The sequence below is a fragment of the Dipodomys merriami genome, unplaced genomic scaffold, assembly GCF_024711535.1.
Source record: "Dipodomys merriami isolate MVZ:Mamm:240054 unplaced genomic scaffold, mDipMer1.0.p SCAF_7, whole genome shotgun sequence".
In the NCBI taxonomy this organism is placed as follows: domain Eukaryota; kingdom Metazoa; phylum Chordata; class Mammalia; order Rodentia; family Heteromyidae; genus Dipodomys; species Dipodomys merriami.
Window position 1 is genome coordinate 71,933,940 of NW_027206290.1, and position 13,786 is coordinate 71,947,725.

Genomic DNA, 13,786 nt, shown 5'->3' on the forward strand with positions numbered 1-13,786 from the left:
GACTGATCGATAACTGATTGCTGCCCAGGCCTCAATTGAAATCCAACCTGGTTTATGTTGCCCTGTTTAATGAGCCTCATCTGGGAGATGAGGCTTATGGTGATCATCAAGCCATATGCTTTTCTGTCTCACTCTAAACTCTAAGCCCTGCCCAGGGCAAAGAGAAGAGGCAATACCACAATGGTCCCCAAAAGTTCATCCTGTCCAAAGGTCGCATTGTGCAGAGTAGAAACCCAGGATAAGACTAGGGGTGAGGGCTGGGAAGGTGGCTCAGTGGTAGAGGGCTTGCCTTGCATGCCTGAGGCCCTGGGTTCGATTCCTCAGCACCACATAAGCAAAAAGAAAAAAGCCAGAAGTGGTGCTGTGGCTCAAGTGGTAGAGCGCTAGCCTTGAGCTGAAGAGTTAAGGGACAATGCCCAGGCCCAGAGTTCAGGCCCCACGACCAGACACCCCCCCCCCAAAAAAAAGACTAGGGGTGAGAATCAGTGTCAAGCATCTATAATCACAGTTGCTGGGGAAGCTCAAGAGGATTACTTAAGCTCAGGAGTTCAAGGCCAGCCTTAGCAACGTAAGACCTTATGTTAAAGTAAGATTAGAGGGCTGGGAAGTAAGATTAGAAGGCTGGGAAGAAGAAAAAGCCAGAACTGGCGCTATGGCTCAAGTGGTACAGTGCTAGCCTTGAGCTGAAGAGCTGAGGGACCGTGTCCAGGCCCACAGTTCAGGCCCCACAACGGACTAAATAAATAAATAAGATTAGAGGTGAGGTACAAAGCTCAAAAAAGAAGGCCTTCTGAGGCAGATTATCATTTGAAATCAAAGTCAATGGTAGGTTTGATCCTTCCTTTTCTTCTTCCCTCTCCCTGTTTCTCCTTTCTTGACCACACAGGTTTTGAGCTTAGCCTGAGCTTGCTAAGCAAGCCCTCTACCAACTTGAGCCAGTCCTTTTAGCCTTGGACCACAATTGTCTTACTTATCCCTCCCAAATAGCTAATAGAACAGATATGAATCACAACACCAGGCTTATTTGCTAGCTTTTTGCCTGGGCTGGCTTCAAACCATAATCCTTTCAGTCTCTGCCTCTCAAGTAGATTACAGGCATAAGCCATCATGCCAGGCTGAGATTTCTGCTATGTTATTTCCCTTTATTATTATTAGTTTTTAAGTCCAGATCCTTCTTAGCAAATTGTACTTGTACTTGCTTCATTCTGCTCTCAACTACAGCTCCTTGTTTGGCTTCTCAGTGGGGTGGTAGAAAATAGAAGGCAGATATACATTCAGGCTTTGAGACCCTGTTGGTCTTCAGCTCAGAGCCTAGCTCTGTGGTCTTGAACTATGTTCCTTGAACCTTAGTAACCCTGGGTGGTACATGGGGGACAATGGAGCTATGAAGTAGGCTCAATATGGTAATGTGATGGAAGATTAGTGCAGTGAAACAATGACTGTTATACTGAAGATTTACATAGTAGTAGAAAAATGGAATTTAAGGCATCGGGAGAGTACTTCCTGTCTTGTGATTACTATTTGGACAAGACTAGTCAGAGAAACTGGCTCAATTATACATTAATAAGAAGGCCACTCTAAGAAGGAAGATTTTACAGGGATGCTGGTAGCTCATGCCAATAATCCCGGCTGCTCAGGAGGCTGAGATCTCAAGATCATGTTCTGAAGCTAGCCTTGGCAGGAACGTCTGAGAGACTTTTATTTCAGAGAACCACTAAAAACCTGTAAGTGGAAAGTCTATGAGACTTTTATCTCAGAGAACCACCAAAAATCTAGAAGTGGAGCTGTGGCTCAAGTGGTATAGCACCAGTCTTGCACAAAAATAACTCAGAAACAACAGCAGCCACTTTGAGTTCAGGCCCCAGAACCAGCACCAAAAAAAACAACAACAAAAAAAGAGAAGACATCTGTAAAGCCCGGCCCGTTGGCCAGGAAATCCTTTCCTCAACTTCCCAGTCTGGGGAGGATGGGTGAATCCCTGTGCCCACAGTGCCTGGCACACAGAAGGACTTAGTAAATGGTGACTGCACACTCGAGAAAGTACTGACAAAATGCTGGTTCTCAGTGGGGCTGGACTTCAAGGCCACTGCCAGCCCCTGAGAAATGCCTGTGCCTGAGAATCTGACAAGAGGAAGGTTCAGAGGACAGGTAGGCAGGTCAGTGGCCCTTAGATCCTGGCTCTCCTAATGCTTGGACACTGAGAGCATGGCTCCTTTTGCACTTTGGTTTTCTCAACCATCATGTGTGGGGAGTGGGGGTCATTCTACCTGTGGGGTAACTTATCAAAGTATCTGAATGTTCAAACATGGAAGCAGTGCTGTGGCTCAAGTGGCAGGAAAAAAGTGGCAAAAAAGTTCAGGGACAAGCCAGGAGCCAGTGGCTCATGCCTGTAATCCTAGCTACTCAGGAGACTGAGATCTGAGAATCATGGTTCAAAGCCAGCTCAGGCAGGAAAATCCGTGAGACTCTTAACTCCAATAAACCACTAGAAAACTGGAAGTGGCACTGTGGCTTAAGCGGTAGAGTGCTCACCTTGAGCTAAGAGTGCAGGGACAGCCCCATGACTGACCAAAAACAAAGAAAAAAAAAAAAAGGTCAGGAACAGCGCCCAGGCCAAATACAAATAATGGTGAAGTGCCTCCAAAACATAAAGCAATGCTGTTACCATCATCATCTTTTTTTTTTTGCTATTATTGAGCCTGTGTTCTTTTCTTTTTTTTGGGGGGTCCGGTCATGGGGCCTGAACTCGGCCAGGGCAATGTCCCTCAGCTCTTCAGCTCAAGGCTAGCGCTCTACCACTTGAGCCACAGCACCACTTCTGGCTTTTTTCTTTTTGCTTATGTGGTGCTGAGGAATCGAATCCAGGGTCTCAGGCATGCAAGGCAAGCGCTCTACCACTGAGCCACCTTCCCAGCCCCTGAAGGCTGTGTTCTTGCTCAGCTTTTTCACTCACAGTGGGTGCTCTACCACTTGAGCCACATTTCTAGTTCTAGCTTTTTGCTGGGTATTTGGAGATAAGAGTCTCTCGGATTTGTCTGTACAGGCTAGCTCTCAACCTCCATGCTCAGATCTCAGCCTTCTGAGTAGCGAGGGTTATAGGTTTCAAGCAACTGACACCAACCCACCAGTTTCTTTATTTGTTTGTTTTTTGTTTTAATTTTGCTATGTATTGTTTCTGGGTCTTGAACTCGGCCTGGGTGCTGTCCCTGAGCTTTCTTTTCTTGTTCATGGCTAGCACTCTACCATTGAGAGCCACTGCTCCACTTCCAGCTTTTTGATGGTTAACTTGAGAAAAGAGTCATGGACTTTCCTGTCTAGGCTGGCTCTGAGCCATAACTTGCCCAGGTTCTATAAGCGGACACAGCTCTGGTCTCTGGCCCTTACACTAAGCCTCCATCAGACTGGCATCTCTTCCAGAGTACGTATAGGCCTGATCTTTGTTCTTCACAGTTCTGGGATAAGATGCCACTCCTGGCATCTGCTTAGATGCTGCCTAGGAAATCGCCATAGCCAAGTGCAGTGGAAAGACTTGCAAGCTCTGGAATCAGTCTGGTTTCCTTATAAGAAAAGAAAACATCACACACATTCTGGGCTAGAATGCGTGTTATTGCCATTCTGAGAGAAGGCTGGGAAGTGGATATGGCCTGCCATGCCAAGCAGCATTGCTCCCAGCTCCCTTATTCTGAGGTTCTGGGAGATACCCACCTGGTTTCGCTGACGCCCCATCAGAAGCACACAGAGGACATAGAGCACTTCTAGTTTGTACATGATCTCGTGCATGATCTTCATCGACTGGGGCAGCTGGGTCCTGGATGAAGTGTGAGGCAGCCCATTCTCCTCAGCAGCTCCTGGAGGAGGAAACACAGTGGAGGCTGACACAGCCCCCAGGAGAAGCCTGAGTCATGGGTCAGAAGGAAACATGATCTATCCTCAAATTTGTGGACAGAGCATCAAATGGGCTCCATCCCCCATCAGACATTTTAATAGTCACACAAATCCCCCTCGAGCCAGGTGAGCTTAGAAACTTAGAAAATGCCTCTGTGGTTCTGGTTCACTCAAAAGGAGCTCTATGAGGTTTCTGTAAATAGCTAGCAAGAATCTTAACAAGTCCTGATCTAGGACTGCCTTAAGGAAAAGTCAAAGGTGAGCAAATCTCACATTACTTTTCCTTGGGAAGGTGATTAGGAATGTTTTCAGAGGTCTAAAAAAGCTCACCACTCAGGAGACCCTCCCAAAGTACCTTGATTGTGCTCTGACTCCTCACTGGCTACTCGCATCAGAGCATCTAGCACCAAAGCATTGTCTAGCCATGTGTACCACTCCTCCAACTCCTGAAGGAAGCTGGCTGTGCCTGTTGACTCTGATACTTTTCGGGTCGCCAGTTTGCAAAGCCGCTCCACAAAGCCAGGAATGCTGAGAAGGGCCGCTGTAAGGAAGAGAACAAGAGAGAGAATTTTAAGAACAGTCTCAGAGGCTTTTCTGCTTGGGCTAGCTTTGAACCTCTATCTTCCAGGTCTCAGACTGAAGAGGTAGGATTCCAGGTGTGAGCCACCAGAATCTAGCAGTAATATATTTTTGTATCAACAATATGATTTCTGAATTTCTAGCTAATAGCAATCAAGGGATAGCTTTATAACACACAAATGACTTGGTTAAAAAGTGGACTATCGATATTCATATGCCTAGATGTGTTCCTAGCTCTCCCTAAACCTTCTTAGGTCAGAGTATTTCATCAACATAAGAGTTCTTCTAGCCGGGCGCCGGTGGCTCACGCCTGTAATCCTCACTCAGGAGGCTGAGATCTGAGGATCACGGGTCAAAGCCAGCCCGGGCAGAAAAGTCCGTGAGACTCTTATCTCCAATAAACCACTAGAAAACCAGAAGTGACGCTGTGGCTCAAGCGGTAGTGTTCGCCTTGAGCTGAAGAGTGCAGGGATAGTGCCCAAGCCCAGAGTTCAAGCCTCACGACTTGGGGAGGTGGGGGGAAGAGTTCTTCTATTGAAAACAATACCTAGGGTAGATTGGTTAGAATAGTGTGGAGTGTTTTTCTCATTGAAGTAATTTATATACTCATGTGGTTCTAAATAAAAATATACAACAAGGAGTCCTTTAGATATTATCTACTGTTAGCAACCACTTTAAGTTTCTTGTGTATCCTTTCAGTTTCTTTATGCAAACTCTATGATCTTAATTTTCTCCCTTCCTAAAGTATCATATCAGCTGGGCACTGGTGGTTCATTCCTGTAATCCTGGCTACTCAGAAGGCTGAGATCTGAGGACTATGATTCAAAGTCAGCCGAGGCAGCAAAGTCCATGAGATTTTACTCCCCAATTAAGCAGACACACTCAAAAGCTGTGGTTCAAATGGTAGGGCAAGTGGTAGAGCAAAAGAAAATCAGGGACAATGCCCAGGCCCTGAATTCAAGCCTTTGGACAAAAAAAAAAGTGTGTGTATTGGGGGGCGGGGGGGTGGCTGGGGGGAATCAAAGCTCAGAAGAGGCTTAGGAAATCAAAAGGTATATGCAGTTCTCCTAAACATTGTTTTTTGTTTTGTTGGTTTCTTATTTTTTAAATTCCAAACCCATTAAGAAAAAAACAATCTGGGGGCTGGGAAGGTGGCTCAGTGGTAGAGCGCTTGCCTTGCATGCATAAGGCCCTGGGTTCGATTCCTTAGCACCACATAAGCAAAAAGAAAAAAGCCGGAAGTGGCGCTGTGGCTCAAGTGGTAGAGCGCTAGCCTTGAACTGAAGAGCTGAGGGACAGCGCCCAGGCCCAGAGTTCAGGCCCCATGACTGGACCCCCCCACCCAAAAAAAAAAAAAAAAAAGAAAAAGAAAAAAACAATCTGATGAGAGCTATGGAGAAATTACCTTGGTTGATTTCAGCTGCAGAAGGCCCCAAGCTCAAGCTCTTCTTCTGCTGAGCATTTTTGGCAAGAAGAGTATGCTTGTCATCATTCCCTGTATCCATCTCTGAAATGGTGACAGCCAGAATCCGGCAGAAATTAGCAAGCTGTTGTTGATCGAAATTGGATACTAAGGAACTCAGATTAGGAACCTCATCTAGTCGAATCATTTCCTAAAGAAGACACAAATAAAACAATAACCAAATAAAATAAACAAAACAATCCCCCTTCTCAGTTCACTTGTATGTGCTCTTACATTCTTCCCAAAACATGGCTTAGTAAGGAGACCCCTGAGGTTCAATTCCCAGCTCTGCAATTCAATATACAACCTTAAGTAAGTTATGGGATCTCCTGCTCTCTACCCTACCTTGTAGGATTAGTTTATAAGGGTTAAATTTACCTCTGGGAACCACTGTTCTCATTAGTTACCTTTGCTCTTATGGCATATTTTGCCTATTAAAGAAAGCCCACATTCAAGTTTGCTTTTTTTTGTCAGTCCTGGGGCTTGAACTCAGCACCTGGGCACTGTTCTTGAGCCTCTCTGTGTTCAATGCAAGAGCTCTACCACTTGAGACACAGTGCCACTTCCGGCTTTTTCTGTTTATTTTTTTTCTGTTCCATTCTGAGGAATCAAACCAAGGGCTTCATGCATGCTAGGCAAGCACTCTACCACTAAGCCACATCCCAGCCCCCTACATTCAAGTTTTTGAAGTCATAAATCCCTATTGCTTAAAAAAAAACTTTTTAAGAAATAAGAATGTTTGAAACATAACTGAAGGCCTTTGTGTATTCCCCCACACAGATGCATTCCTTTTTCTTTCCCAGAAGTAAACATTATTTTGAATTTAGTGATTATTCCTAGAGCATATTTTTATTCGTGCAAATATTTTCACTTAACTGTATGGTATTACTCTGAAAGCATAGTGTGAATGTACTATCCCTTACTTTTGACTCAACATTGAGACTTATGCACCCTTATCCAAATAGTCTTTCTTCTATTACTTTTTTCAATGATTTACTACATAGCTATTCTCATTCATATATATTGCACACATTACACACACACCTCTACCTCTCTCTCTCTCTCTCTCTCTCTCTCTCTCTCTCTCTCTCTCTCCCAGCCCTGCCTTTGCTGGTTATTTTGGATATGAATTAGTAAACTTTTTTTTGCCTGGACTAGCCTCAAACCTTGACCTTTTAGGTCTCTTGAGTAGCTAAGACAACAGGAGTGGACCACCAGAGTCTGGCAACCGTTCAATTTCTAATACTTTAAAATATTGCACTATATAGAGAGACATGGCCGGGCGCTGGTGGCTCACGCCTGTAATCCTAGCTACTCAGGAGGCTGAGATCTGAGGATCGCGGTTCAAAGACAGCCCGGGCAGGAGAGACTGTGAGACTCCTATCTCCAATAAACCACCAGAAAACCGGAAGTGGCGCTGTAGCTCAAGTGGTAGAGCGCTCGCCTTGAGCTGAAGAGCTGAGGGACAGCGCCCAGGCCCAGAGTTCAAGCCCCACGACCTACCAAAAAAAAAAAAAAGATATATATATATATAGAGAGAGAGAGACATGAACTTGCTTTTAGTGTTTAGCTCTGAAACAATGATACAAATGTTCTTGATGCACATACAGACAAGTTTTTCTCAGCCAACAGCTTCCAATGAATTAAAAAATGTATTTTTCATCATAACTCAATAAACATTGATATTGGAATGTACACATTCATGTATGCATGGCTTCAAACAATACCCTTACATAATAAACCCTGTTATTTTCCACTGAGCTGGTAGTCTTATGAGTTTAAACTACTGTTTTTATTTCTAAAAATGTGTTCTCATACTGAGCTTCCTGAGGTGGAGGTTACAAGTGATCCACAACAAAACACTGAATCCTCAGCCCTTAGGTAGATCTTTACTAGGTGCTCTAGTACAGGATATAGGCATATTGAAGTATAAAACCCCGAAACAGCTAGATGAAGTGGTTTAAACCTATAATTCTAGTTATTTGGGAAGTGGAGACAAGGGTTGGGGATCCAAGTTTGAAGCTAGATGGACATAAAAGAAGTTTGCAAAACTTTACCTCAACCAATGGCTGGGCACAGTGGCACATGCCCATCATCCAGCTATGGAGAGGCACAATGGGGTGTGCCTGAAATTACCAGCGACACAGAGAGTCATAAGTAGGATGATTGTAGCCCAGATTAGCCTGGGCATTAATTGAGACCTTACCTTAAAAATAACCAATGGAAAAAGGAGTTAGTGGTGTGGCTCAAGTGGCAGAGTGCCTGTTAGCAAGTACAAGACCCCAAGATGAATTGCTAGTACTGCCCCCACAAATAAACAAATAAATAATAAAATCCCTAAACTGCCACGCCACATACACTTGGTTGAAACTTTTGGAATGAAAGGTTCTGGACAGGAGTGGAGCCTGGCATAGACTCAAGCCCCAGGCATCCCCCAGGAGTTGGTGGAGAACTGGATTCCCTAAAAAAGACAATCTGGTCAGACTTAACCCGTTGTTCTCTGAGAAAGAGAAGTTCCAGTGTGACTGCTGCTCACCACAGTGACCCAGGGCCCAGTGGCAGGATGCCTGCCCTGTGCCCTGACAAGTCCCACCTGGGAGAGCGTCTGTCCTGCCTCCAGGCCAATTCAGGCCTGCCATTGTATACAAAAACTCTTGTTTCCTCCTCTAACAAGCAGCTCAGTATCCAACCACCATGGGAACCCAGTCCGAGAGGCACAATGGAGAGGAAGCTGCCAAAGCAAGCGTTTGGAAAGGAGCAGAGATCACAGCAGGCAAAGCAGCCATGAAGATGTGTCTGCAAGGAGTCCTTAGCTGGGTTCAGCAAAGAGAAGCCAGCGCAGGTGGGCAGAGCACTTCCATAAAGCTGCCTGTGGTGGATAGATGGCTTCTAATTTGACATGGACAACAGAATAAGGGACTGCAAGTTCAATGAATAGTCTCTGGCCAGAGAAACAAGGTCAAACACTTGTTTCTTCACTTCCAGTGGTTCCTGGTATTTCCAGCTGAGTGGACATCTTTCTGTGACCAGTGGGTGCCACGCCACCTTCTGCGGAATCTGCGTGAGAGATTGTGTTGGACAAAGAGCTTCAAGGAAGCATGCCCCCAGGAAGGGGGTGTTGGTTCAAGGCTTCCCATACACTTGGCTACACCTTTATAGCCTCTACCTTTATTCTTACTATATTCTTCTTGGCTGTACATTCTTTGCCTTTATTCTCGTTTTGGCTATTTTTCTATTGATCCACGAACAGAGCATGTTGTATTTTTCCAGTCCAATAGAGATGGCTTCTCTAAGTAATAAAGACTAAGGCCAAAGATTAAATGTGGGCAATCCCCCAATCAATCTATCATCTGATGTGACGTTGCCTCCAAAAACTCCTACAACTTCACAAGCAGTTTTGCGGCTCACGCATAGTAAATATAGAGACTTAAAATTTCTAGATATGTCCAACAGACAAAATCAATAAACTAAACTAAGTTAGAAAGAGTTATCCCAGTAGTTTAGAGAGTTCTAAAAAAGAAGGGACCTCTGATTATAAAAGAAAAAGAAAGATTCTCCCAACAGTTATGATTAAGTTTAGTCCAACTTACGTTATAGGAAATAGATGGTGTTTTCACACAAAATATAAAGTTAGTAACATATTTCCTAAACCAACCAAAAACCATTTCCTTATACAGGAGCTTATAAAGATAAAATTAGTTGGATAAAAATAAAATTAAAAAGAGTATAATGTAAGTATAGCCCTGTCTTAGGTTTGTTAATTATTAAACATAAAAAAGGCTAAATAGATGACGTATTCTATTAAACAATATGCTAGACTTGTTTCACACCACTTAGCTTAAACAGTTGGTGGGATAGTCATTAATTTTCATGTAATTCATCAATGCTTTGCCTTTAAAAAATTGATTACGTGCTTAAATAAACAAAAAATCTATGTCACAATCACACACTGTATAAAAATGTTAATTCTCCTCAATAAAGATACACTCAGATGCAACTCTTTTGAGTCTGTGTCTGTTTGTCACTTCGCCGACTCCTTTGCCCACCTATCCCGAGATCCCTGTCCCATCGGTCCGGTCCCAGTGCTCCGGCCGAGCTGGTCCGTCGCACTAAACATATACATATATTCTGCTAATATTACAAAAACAAAAACAAAGAAAAAAAACAGGACTGGGAATGTGACTTTGTGATAGAGTGCTTGCCTAGCATGGATGAAGCTCTGGGTTCGGTTGCTCAGCACCACATAAGCAGAAAAAGACAGAAGGGGTGCTGTGGCTCAAATGGTAGTGCTAGCCTTGAGCAAAAAACGCTCAAGGACAGCGCCTAAATCCTGAGTACAAACCCAGAGACTGGCAAAAAACAAAAAAACCCCAAAAGAACAAAAAACCTAGCAGCATATAAATATTTTCACTCATATGCGTTTTTCATCAACATTTGCTCTCTACCCTCATGGTATAGAATTTTCATTCCCTGTTTATCAATGAAGTGAAACATCTTCTCATATTTATGACCTATTGTTTCCTTTCTGTGAAATGCTTGTTCCTATCACTGTTTTTTTTTTTTTTTTTGATGAGGCTAGTTGTCATACCAAGCTGATTTGTAAGAATTCTGAATACGAATCCTTTGTCTGTTGTATAAATTGCAAATTTATTTTTCCAGATTGTGGCATGAAGTTTCACTTCTGTTTGTGCATCTACTCCCGCTTTGAACCCCAGTGAGGTAATCTATAAAGTGTAGGAGAAACCATTATCATTTTGGGTAACACAGACAGAAGGACATGAGAGACCAGATAGGAAAAGTTGAGAAGAAGCAATCACTGCTTTTATGTTGAAACTTCCAGGAGAGGAGAGGACACCATGGAGGCATCCTCTCACACTGGCTGGAACACGCAATTATTGGAAAAATAACAAAGACTTTTTATCAAAAGGCACAAAGGGTCTGTCTGGGGCCTGTACACATGTATTCCTACAGACAATGGCCCACTTGTGCTTCTGCCTCAATGATGACAAGCAAGGCCTGGGCAACAGAATGAAGGTTTGGATCCCCATAATGCACGTGGGCATCCTCTTCTTTGCAACCACAATTTCAAGGAGCTTGCTGCACATTAAAAGGAAGAAATCTGACAACCGACCACTAACGTGAAGGCTTGGGACAGAGGATTGAGGAAGTACGCTGCAGGTCCTAACAAATTTTATCAGCTGGGTGCCAGTGGCTCATGTCTAAAGACTAGCTATTCACGAGACTGAGATCTGAAGATCATGGTTCAAAACCAGCTTGGGCAGGAAAGTGTGTGAAACCCTTATCTCCAATTAACCATCAGAAAACCAAAAGTGGCACTGAGGCTCCAAGTAGTAGAGTGTGTAGCCTTGAGTGAAAAAGCTCAGGGACAGCACCCAGGCCCACAACCAACAACAACAACAAAAATTATCCAAAATTCTAACATAATGAATGAGTCCCTCTAGCAAAGCTTATGGATATAATTATTTCCCTATAAATTTTTTTTTTTGGATCCGGTCATGGGGCCTGAACTCTGGGTCTGGGCGCTGTCCCTCAGCTCTTCGGCTCAAGGCTAGCGCTCTACCACTTGAGTCACAGCACCACTCTGGCTTTTTTCTTTTTGCTTATGTGGTGCTGAGGAATTGAACCCAGGACCTCATGCATACAAGGCAAGCACTCTACCACTGAGCCACCTTCCCAGCCCTTCCCTATAAAATTTTAACTTAATGGTTTTCACCCCTTTCTGGGGAAGCAATAAGTACTAGGATTTGAATTCAGGGCCTCTAGATTAGCATACTGTTTGCCTTTTAGGAGCCATACTTCTAACCTGGATTTTTGCTAATTATTTTGGAGATGAAGTCTTAGCAAATTTTTCTACCTAGCCTTGAACTGTGATCCCCCTGATTTTAACTTCTGAGTAGCTAGGATTAGAGGTGTGAGCCAATAGCACCTGGCTAATTTAGTGTTTTGATTTTTATTATATATATATATTTTTAAAAAAACTACTGGCTGGCCAGGCACGGTGGCTCATGCCTGTAATCTAGCTACTCAGGAGGCAGAGATCTGAGGATCACAGTTCAAAGCCAGCCCAGGCAGGAAAGTCCATGAGACTCCAATAAACCACAGAAAACTGGAGGTGGCACTGTGGCTCAAGTGGTAGAGTGCTAGCCTTGAGGTGAAGTGCTGAGAGACAGCACCCAGGCCCAGAGTTCAAGCCCCATGACTGACAAAAAAAAGCTACCAGCCATCTGAGTGACCACCTTATGACCTAATGGCAAGATTTCAATACAGTATTTTTTTTTTTTTTTTTTGGATCCGGTCATGGGGCCTGAACTCTGGGCCTGGGCGCTGTCCCTCTGCTCTTCAGCTCAAGGCTAGTGCTCTACCACTTGAGCCACCGTACCACTTCCGGCTTTTTTTCTTTTTTCTTATGTGGTGCTGAGGAATCGAACCCAGGGCCTCATGCATGCAAGGCAAGCGCTCTACCACTGAGCCACCTTCCCAGCCCACAGTAAGTATGTTTTATCTGTGGTTTCATTAAACAATTTTGACTAAGTACGGTTGAAACAAACAAAATTTCCCTGTGCCTTATGCAATTTGGCAGACAGAAAAAAAAAACTTTCAATTAGTCCTGTGCAATTAGTGTTTAAATCATTGTGTGGTAAGTATTTCTCTACCCTTAATTTTGTTGTTTTTTTTGTGGATCTTGAACTCTGGACCTGGCGCTGTCCCTCAGCTCTTCAGCTCAAGGCGAGGGCTCTATCACTTCAGCTACAGCGCCATTTCCCGTTTTCTGGTGGTTAATTGGAAATCAGAGTCTCACGGACTTTCCTGCCTGGTCTGGCTTTGAACTGTGATTCTCAGATCTCAGTCTCCTGAATATCTAGGATTACAGGCATGAGCCACTGGCACTTAATTTTGTGAAAATACGCTTCATAAAAGGTGAACAGTATCCAAAAGATAAGGTAAAAGTTATGCCAATCCTCCTATGCCAAAATGGGCACACAATATGCTTAATTAATGTGATAAAGTACACACTTTAGATTTGTTGCAAGGTGACAATGTCTTTATGGAAGCTAGACAGTACTGGGGGAAAAAGCATGAAAGAAGATCTAGTTTTTGGTGATCAGTATTCATGAGTACAATAGTAAATTTTGTGAAAGTAATATAATTTACTCCAAGTGGTTTCAAGTTATAGCTGCTCAGAGTACTCTGTATAGGCAGATTTAAGCAATTTTTTTAATAGTACTAAACTTTATATATTCTGAGTACTCTTGGTGTTTCCTCACGGAACTCTCCTTTAAACTATATAACCACAGATACTAAGAATCTACTCTACTCACATTTGTGTTTTCCATGTTGGTACAAATTAACCAACTTTAATTGAGGACTAATAAGTAAAAAATATAAGTGGGTTAAATAAGCAAAAGCTAAATATTACCATCATGAAGAACAAAACCCTAAGAAGAAAAGTTCCAGCTCAAATATAGAAATCTTCTTTGAGACTAGAGTCATTATACAAAAGTACAGGTGTGCTAAAAAGAACTTCTGCCATAATCAGTGAGAAGAATTTTATTTCAGCATGAAAAGTAATCCACTGAGTTTACTAGGTTAATATGAAGTTTTGACTTCCATAGTTAGTTTGATTTCTTGTTATATATTTAAGTTTCACACTAGTAAATGGAGTATAATTCAATTTTACACTTTTTTTTTTTGGTTGTGGGGCCTGAACTCTGGGCCTGGGTGCTGTCCCTCAGCTCTTCACCTCAAGGCAAGCACTCTACCACTTGAGTCACAGCGCCACTTCCGGCTTTTTTCTTTTTGCTTATGTGGTACTGAGGAATCGAACCCAGGGCCCCATGC

The 13,786-nt window shown here is 43.3% G+C and overlaps 1 protein-coding gene across 3 annotated transcripts in view; it reads right to left on the reverse strand.

The window, feature by feature from the left end:
• Trpc4ap (transient receptor potential cation channel subfamily C member 4 associated protein) overlaps window positions 1-13,786 on the reverse strand; it is a 54,948-nt gene that overhangs the window by 16,123 nt on the left and 25,039 nt on the right. For 2 of the 3 annotated variants that reach the window (XM_070007134.1, XM_070007136.1), the window contains exons 7-9: window positions 5,870-6,077; window positions 4,241-4,426; window positions 3,706-3,872 (exon numbers count right to left, since the gene is read on the reverse strand). In XM_070007134.1, the coding sequence (XP_069863235.1) occupies window positions 3,706-3,872; window positions 4,241-4,426; window positions 5,870-6,077 (561 nt within the window). The remainder of the gene's footprint in view (window positions 1-3,705; window positions 3,873-4,240; window positions 4,427-5,869; window positions 6,078-13,786) is intronic. The other variant, XM_070007135.1, reaches the window with a different exon arrangement.